The sequence below is a fragment of the Bos indicus x Bos taurus genome, chromosome 9 (genome assembly GCF_003369695.1).
Source record: "Bos indicus x Bos taurus breed Angus x Brahman F1 hybrid chromosome 9, Bos_hybrid_MaternalHap_v2.0, whole genome shotgun sequence".
NCBI lineage: Eukaryota > Metazoa > Chordata > Mammalia > Artiodactyla > Bovidae > Bos > Bos indicus x Bos taurus.
In genome coordinates this window covers 83699521-83708067 of record NC_040084.1, presented here as the reverse complement: position 1 = coordinate 83708067, position 8547 = coordinate 83699521, and the positions used below count along the sequence as shown (strand labels likewise).

General features: G+C 45.2%; 1 protein-coding gene across 3 annotated transcripts in view; it reads right to left on the bottom strand.

Annotated features, from left to right (window-relative positions):
- Positions 1-3881: 3881 nt before the first annotated feature.
- Positions 3882-8547, bottom strand: part of GRM1 (glutamate metabotropic receptor 1) — a 417414-nt gene continuing 412748 nt past the window's right edge. For 2 of the 3 annotated variants that reach the window (XM_027551773.1, XM_027551774.1), the window contains exon 9: positions 3882-7571. In XM_027551773.1, coding sequence (XP_027407574.1) covers positions 6653-7571 — 919 coding nt within the window. In that variant the 3' untranslated portion in view covers positions 3882-6652. The remainder of the gene's footprint in view (positions 7572-8547) is intronic. The other variant, XM_027551775.1, reaches the window with a different exon arrangement.

The following is an 8547-nucleotide window of genomic DNA, read 5'->3' as shown; positions in this document are numbered from 1 at the left end:
ATAAGCCTCTGTGATCCTTACCAAAAGCTCATTTCTGTTATCAGCATTTTTCTCTGCAGTTCCATCAGGCTGCCATCCTGTTGCATATCTTGCTGATGCTATCTCTTAGCTTTCCTGGTTCCCCAGAGACCTTCATCCTGGATTTGCTGTTCTCTGACCAGCTTTGGGTATTAACAACGTAGTTTCGGACTTGAATTTCCAGGATCCAGGACCGTCTGCTCTCTCTCTTTGCACAACTGCTGGCCATAAGCCTTGCACCAGCCAGTCCCTCCCTGTCCAACCCTAGTCAATGGTGGCTGCTCACCTGGCCCCAGCCTGACATGGGAAGAAGAACAAGACACAAGGGAATAAGATAGATCTTCACTGAGGTAAGAGTTTAAGTGATTTCTAAATTTACTTCCATCTCTTTAATTCTATGATGATTTTCCTTTTTAGCTTTTATAATCTTCATTCATAAGCATTTCCTCCTTGTTTATTAAGCTGTAAGCACTGCTTCTCCAGAGAAAGCAATGGCAACCCACTCCAGTATTCTTGCCTGGAAAATCCCATGGATGGAGGAGCCTGGTAGGCTGCAGTCCATGGGGTCGCTAGGAGTCAGACATGACTGAGCAACTTCACTTTCAGTTTTCACTTTTATGCATTGGAGAAGGAAATGGCAACCCACTCCAGTGTTCTTGCCTGGAGAATCCCAGGGACGGGGGAGCCTGGTGCGCTGCTCTCTATGGGGTCACACAGAGTCGGACAAGACTGAAGTGACTTAGCAGCAGCAGCAGCAGCAGCAGCAGCAGCAGCAGCAGCAACTGCTTCTCCAGCTACCCTGAGAAAATCGAGCCAGTTTCTAGTTTAAAGACATCACTTCTTGAATTGTTGAAGTTCAGTCTTCCTTTCTCCCAAGGCTTGGTGATACAATTAGCCTTTCACTTTGTCTAAAGGGATATACTTCTGTAAGGAAGGAATCCCCAGCTCATGCATCCCCACGGATGACTTATTTGCCCTCTAACTGGTGCCTTCTCCAGCAGTCTGTGTCTTATCTGCAGTTCTCCTGAAGAGGACGCTGTTTCCCACACCTAGCACTACCTTGCCAGACCTCTGGCTGTGCTCAGGGAACACTGAGTATTGCCACCCTCTTCTGCAGGCAAAGCAGACCTGCTGCCCAGTGGGACTGCTCTCTCTGATGCCAAAAGAAGAGCTTGTTTTTCATGATGAAAACATGTGCTATTTCAGTTGGCAGATTTAGGATCAGTAGGTAGAAATACAGAGCTCTGGACTCCATAAGGATCTTGGAACAAATTTTCAGAGAACTGGGCTGGGAAAACTATATAGTGTTATATAGTAAATACTCATTTACTTTCTCAGCAAATACTTACTGAGTGTCTGCTTTGCCTTGAAGACTCAGAAATCAGATATTAGAACACAAAAAAGAAATAACAGTCTCTTCAGGAGAAATATCAATAACCTCAGATATGCAGATGACACCACCCTTATGGCAGAAAGTGAAGGGGAACTAAAAAGCCTCTTGATGAAGGTGAAAGTGGAGAGTGAAAAAGTTGGCTTTAAGCTCAACATTCAGAAAATGAAGATCATGGCATCCGGTCCCATCACTTCATGGGAAATAGATGGGCAAACAGTGGAAACAGTGTCAGACTTTATTTTTCTGGGCTCCAAAATCACTACAGATGGTGACTGCAGCCATGAAATTAAAAGACGCTTACTCCTTGGAAGGAAAGTTATGACCAACCTAGATAGCATATTCAAAAGCAGAGACGTTACTTTGCCAACAAAGGTTCGTCTAGTCAAGGCTATGGTTTTTCCTGTGGTCATGTATGGATGTGAGAGTTGGACTGTGAAGAAGGCTGAGCACCGAAGAATTGATGCTTTTGAACTGTGGTGTTGGAGAAGACTCTTGAGAGTCCCTTGGACTGCAAGGAGATCCAACCAGTCCATTCTAAAGGAGATCAGCCCTGGGATTTCTTTGGAAGGAATGATGCTAAAGCTGAAACTCCAGTACTTTGGCCACCTCATGTGAAGAGTTGACTCATTGGAAAAGACTCTGATGCTGGGAGGGATTGGGGGCAAGAAGAGAAGGGGACGACAGAGGATGAGATGGCTGGATGGCATCACTGACTCGATGGACATGAGTCTGAGTGAACTCTGGGAGTTGGTGATGGACAGGGAGGCCTGGCGTGCTGTGATTCATGGGGTTGCAAAGAGTTGGACATGACTGAGCGACTGATCTGATCTGATCTGATCAGGGAAAGAGACATGTAAGTTATAATATAATCTCAGATGTGAATAAAATATGGGAATATGAAAGGGAGAACAGTCCCAATTGACAGTGACTCCTATGTATTATCCTGGGTTCTGGAGAAGAGCACAAATTCACTGGCTTTGTATGGGGGTCAATTCCCTGCTGAGTCACTTACTATCTAGGAGAATTTGGGCAAGTGCAAATTATTTTAGTTCTTTAAAATATTCCTATGGCTGTAGTACTGGGAAGATTAACTGAGAATGAATGCAAAGGAGCTGCAGGGACTTCTCTGGCCTTCCAGAGGTTGAGACTCCATGCTTCCACTGCAGGGCCTGGGGGTTCCATCACTAGTCAGCGAACTAAGATCTCGAGGGGTGGAGGTGGGAGGAGGGGGGACACTGAAACATTTCTGGCCCAGAATAGGTTTAAAAATATGTTGCTTCTCTTCTCTTTGGTGGCTACTCAGGATAGAAATTGTTGGGGTAGTCCCTCATACGTTTGTAGTATCTGAATTCCAATTTCACCATCTCCAAATATCTCCGTTGTGATGAAGCTTCTGGACTCTCCAAAGCAAAGCAAAATACTCGCTCAGTTGTGTCTGACTCTTTGCGACCCTGTGGACTGTAGCCTACCAGGCTCCTCCGTCCATGGAATCTCCAGGCAAGAATACTGGAGTGGGTTGCCATTTCCTTCTCCAGGAGATCTTCCCAACCCAGGGATCAAACCCAGGTCTCCCACATTGCAGGCAGACACTTTACCGTCTGAGCCACCAGGGAAGCTAAGCAGAGGCCTTAATGACTCATGATGATATATGGCTGCTTCTTTGGACTAAATATCTGAAATGTTATCATTTTCTCCTTTTCTTCCTCATTCTTTGCTTCTCCTTCTCTCTCCTATGGGTTTTCCTCATCAGACACCAAGCCCCCATTTCATAACTTTTCATTCTATTTTCTGGGCACAATGCAGATAACCCTGGTGTCTCAGCTCCGGATTCTGGTAGTTTCTTCAACATCAGCCTTTCTGGATCGAGGCTGCTCTTTCCCTCTAAATGCACCACGATCTCATGGATGTGGCCCTGGTATCACCAAGTTTTCCCTTCAAATGACACTTGGTAGAGGCTTTACTTTGCAGGTGTCTCATTCAGAGATGTGAATAAAAGAGGCTCCATTGTTTTGAGGACCAGTGAAGTCTCTATTGAAACGCAGGGGAATAGAAGTTGGGATGAGCAGGATGTAAGAAACCAGGTGCCCCTAGAGTGTGAGCCAAGGGGAAAAAGGCTGTGGGGGGCATGAATGAAGCAATGATGGGGCTTTCGGATGCCTCTGTCTCTAAAGCTTTGCTGGCGATGCAGGAGTTTGTCAACCTCACACATTCTATCAAAAAAGCTTAGATGACAATGTCTGCCACACTACTTAAAATTTAAATTCTGGAGTTCACTTTAAACTGATACATCCTTCCTCATAATCAAATTACGCTCTGCTTTGTCACCTACCTGGTCTGTAGATTTTGTGTGGTGATCTCCAGCTTTCACCTAAAAGACGTGTTCTGAGCAAAATCAAACCATTGAAATTGTTTTTTATACCAGTCAATTTCTGTCATTGTCATGCTTACAAACTAGAGAGAGGGAACATACTCGTTTAATAAATAGAAAATATTTATTATACAGCATTATCAAGATTATTTGACAAAAGGCAGTAACGAGCCGAAGGAAAACACTTTCACCAGAAGCTAAACAACTTGTATAAGCACATACATTAAGGTGGAAAGTTTCTGCCCTTTTTGTATAGGGTATGTATGTGTACATTTCCAATTTTGAACAATTATGATTTAAGAGCTAATAATCTATTGTATTCAGGAAAACTTTTAATCATGGTAATTGTAGGCATTCAGAGTAATAATGTGACTGGTGTTGAATGTTTTCACCGAACATCTGAGACTAAAACCTCAGGACAAACTGACATAGTATTTGAATAGTAGACGTTTTTCTGATCTATTCTTACTTTAAAAGTTTCTGAATGCACAAGTTCTGATATTAAGAACAGACGTCAATGGCATTAGGATAAAAAACATGTTTCACTAATATTAGACTGTATACTTTCCCTTGCTAGTTTGCCAATTAGCAGATCATATATCAAGCACTAGAACCATCCATTTCCCTCATTCTGCCTCATGACAGTGAAAATGGAACTGAAATCACATTTCAGTCATGAGTCTTTCTCTCAAAGGTATAACAAAATAATTTTTTTTAAAAGAAAAGGCAGTCTTTTCTTGATATAAAACTGACTACATTTGGCAGTAGGATATGGGAAGACATAAGAAATATGAGCCTCAAACATTGGAGTGGATGTTAAATTCTGAACAAATGATGCAGTGGGTATTTAAAGAGTCTAAGATCATTTTTGGCTGAGAAATCAGTAGCTTTAACATGAAGGAAGCACATTAAACGACTGAACATAAGGCATAAACAAAGATATTTAAGGGGATAAGATTCATTCCCAAATAATACAAGAATCAAAACAGCAAGAAAAATCTCTTTTATTGGAGGGAAAGGGAGGAGTAAAAATGAAACAGCTGGATTACACAGACATGGATATTACACACCACAAATAACAAAAAGAAATAGAAAAGCTAGGGCAGTGAAAATATATGAATGAAAGAACATGGAAATAAAAATGAAAAGAAATCAAAAAGTGAGGAATAAATAAATTGAAAAATTATGACAAGACAGTGGTTAGTGTATGCTTTAAGCACATATAGCTCAAGTAGCAGTGTAAAATTAAAAAAAAAATCATAAAGGAAACAGAAATAATGTAAATACTATTTCAATCTTATGTTTTAATAATGATGTGTGCAATTATATAAAATCTACCTTTTTCCTGTTACCCACAGTTTTTGTGAACTTTTAGTATAACAAATCTTCAAACCACTTCATTAATAACATATTTCCACATCATAAAATATCTGAAAAATAAGTTCCCTCTTAAAAGAAGAAGGACCATCTGAGCAGCATATGAAAAACATTTGACCAGAGCACTCCAACCTTCAAAGAGCTCCTGTAGATATTGATGATAATGGTATATAAAACATTACTGGAACATAAAAATATCTATACTATATCAGAGAGACAGTCTTCTAGTTGCAGTTAGATTGACATTACATTGCACAGTTTTTGTTATCACGGATATACAAGGACACAGGAACACATTCACTTGCTAGTTACAAGGACTTCGGTGACACTTGGAAAGAATTATTTGTCATTGAAACCAATAATAGCTGCTATGAGTACACCATTAAGTTCAAAGATAGATTTGTTTCTGTAGTACATAGGAGAAACAATGGCACCAAATACATACTGCATCTTAGAAAGTTCAACTGGTAAGTATTATTTGCTACAGTAAATGGAAGGTAACGATTTTGCCATGTGGTTTGTTCTCTTTAGCGTAAGGGCAAAGGAGAGCCCCCTTGGCACACAGGTAAATCCGCAAATGTCTTCTGCTACTCTCAAAACAATCTCATCTGGCCTTTTTTTTTTTTTTTTAAGAAATCACCAATAAGCGAGCATCAGATGCGGGAAGCTGATTTTGCTGATTTTGTTCAAAGCCCCAAGCCTCTGCACGGGCCTGTTTCTCCTTCTGCCCTCCCTTAGCACTACTGATGAAGCGCTTTTGGTTGATGATTTTGCTCCTATTCCTGTTCTCCTAAATAGAGGAAAATCACAGAGCAGCAAGGTGTCCACGCACCTTTCTCCAAGTATGACAGCAAGGCTGGCACTGGATGGGCGTGTGGTCGGTGAAGACGGACCCCTTTTGGGGCCAGTTCCCCCCGAGGGTCACGGATACCAGGGTTCTGTGGGCGCAGTAGGGAGAAGGGCTTGAGAAACGAGCTGCTGTCCATCACCGTTCTCTGGGTGGTTCCCCTCCTTCACCCACCTGCTCCACCTGGCTCCACCAAGCTCGTTGGAAACACTAGGATGACGAGCTAATGATTAACTGAGCGGTCCTCCCCGCTGTCCCCTTCCAAACGGGCCAAGTTGGTGGGCGTGTACATCTATGCGCAATGGTCCAAAGAGATTATGTGGGTTGGTTTTATTTATTTATTTATTTATTTATTTTTTGCGATAAAAGTTACATACTATATGGGATTGTGCTTTGTCGGAATTCCCTTTCTTCCCAGAGAAGTTTTGAAGAATTCAAGACTCGGAATCCTCGCCTGGATCCCTTCTGGCTTGCGGATTCCAGCACCTCTGGCGCTGGCCTTGCTAAGGCGGCAGCAGCTGTCGCATCCTTGCTCCCTCCACCTCCAGCCTTGGCTCCCCGCCCAGCTTCCCGCACGTCTCTCCGGGGGAGGTGCTCAGGCTCCCCTGACCGACCACCTCTGGCCTTTTCCCCCACGGACACCTCCTCCCTACAGGGTGGACGAGCTCTGCTTATAGTCCCTCAGGATGACCGAGGCGTAGGTCACATTGGGAGGGGTGCAGAGCACCGACTCGGACACGGGGGAGCTGGGCACCGAGCTGCCCGAGGCCACCGAGTCGCGGAAGGGGGACGGGGGCGTCAGGGCGGGCGAGGCCTCCGGGGTGGGCTTGCTGGGCGCCGGCAGGTCCCCCTCCTCCTCTTCCTCCTCCAGCTCATCCTCCTCGGTGTTCCCTTCCCGCTCGGACAGGTACTCCTGCAGCAGCTTGAACCTCTCGCTGTCGTCCTCGTCGTCGTCTTCGCCGGGCGGCGAGGCGGGCTCCTCCGCAAAGGGGCTCAGCGGCAGCGGCAGCAACGGCAGGTGCTGCGGGGGCGCCGGGGGCGGGAACAGGGACCGCCCCCCGTTCCCCGCGGCCCCGGGGACGGCGAGCACCGAGCTGAAATCCGGGATCCCGGCGCTGAAATTGTTGACCACTCCCTGCAGCTGGTCCAGGAAGGATTTCTGCGGCAGCGGCGGCTGCTGGAGGGGCGGGGGCAAGCCCTTGGGGATGGCCGGCTCGGCCAGGAAGAGGGGGGTCTCCTCGGCCGTCAGATGGGGCGGCAGAGGCGGGGTGCTGGCCGCGGTCGGCACGCGGCGGGGCGCCGCCCTGGAAGGACTGCTGGGAGGGCTAAAGCCCACCGGCTGGGCGTCCTCCTCTTCCACGTTGTAAAGGGTCTTGGTGCTGGTATCAGAAAAGGTCAGGCTCTTTCCGGAGCCTTGGTAACTTTTAGTGAGGGGTTTGATGACGGCTGTTTGGTTGCAGGCCGTCTCGTTGGCCTTCACGTGCACCGAGAGCCGGTGCCACATGTGCTGACCTTTGGGCACCTGTCTTCCACCTGGTTCAGACCACGACACAGACTTGCCATTAGAACTATGAATAGAACAGAGATGGGTTTATTTGCGGGCATCTCACGCATGCAGGATAACATACACAAAGAACATTTGCAAGCCTAGCTCAAAGCAATTTGACTCCCTCCCACTGTATATCTGCCTGTCGCACACACTCCCACCCTCTCCCTTTTACCCATCAGACTCCAAAAGCTGCAGCGATCGCAGGTTGCCTCTGAAGCTGTGGCCAGGGATTCCATCCACCCCAACATAAGGCAGGACATTTTGACCCTGAGAAAAATTGTAGCGGAGAAGAGCCAGCTTGTTGTAGAACCAGCTATTTCATTTAAGTCTGATTTCACAGCTATTACACACACACACACACACACACACACACACGCTCAAAGGCGGTGAAAAATTTGTTGCTCAGTGCAAGCTTTTGAAAGATCCCAAGATTGACAAATTAAAAATCAAATCTTAGTCACACATAGACAACAGAGCATAATGACCATAACTATTGTCTCCCTTTCTTCTTGGTCCCTGGAACAAATTAAGACCCACGTATAAAACTACTTTCATCGTCCTGTGAGGTTGTAAAACACATCCTCTCAGATGCCCATTCTGATATGCAGATATTTCCTGTGGTACTAGATGCAGCATGGTCATGCACATGGCACCTGTACAAAAGGGAAAAAAAGGAAATGACAGAAAAACCCAGACCCATGCTCCACTTAAGAGTTTCCCAACTTTCGAGTTTCCTTTTATTTCAAAGCATTATTCCTGATGCATATGGTGGATCACAGTTCACTCATAGCAGGTAGCTTGGGATTTTCACACTGGCAACACTTAAGTAGGTGTGTTTGAAAGAGCTGGAACTGGCAAGCCCAGAAAAATATGAATATCCATATCCTGTTTTAGTGTACTTGCATAATTGATGCAAAAGGATAAGATTAAGATTCAGACAAAGCAGAAGTTACTGAGATCAAGACCTCTCCAGGGCCTTTTCTTCATTGATCATT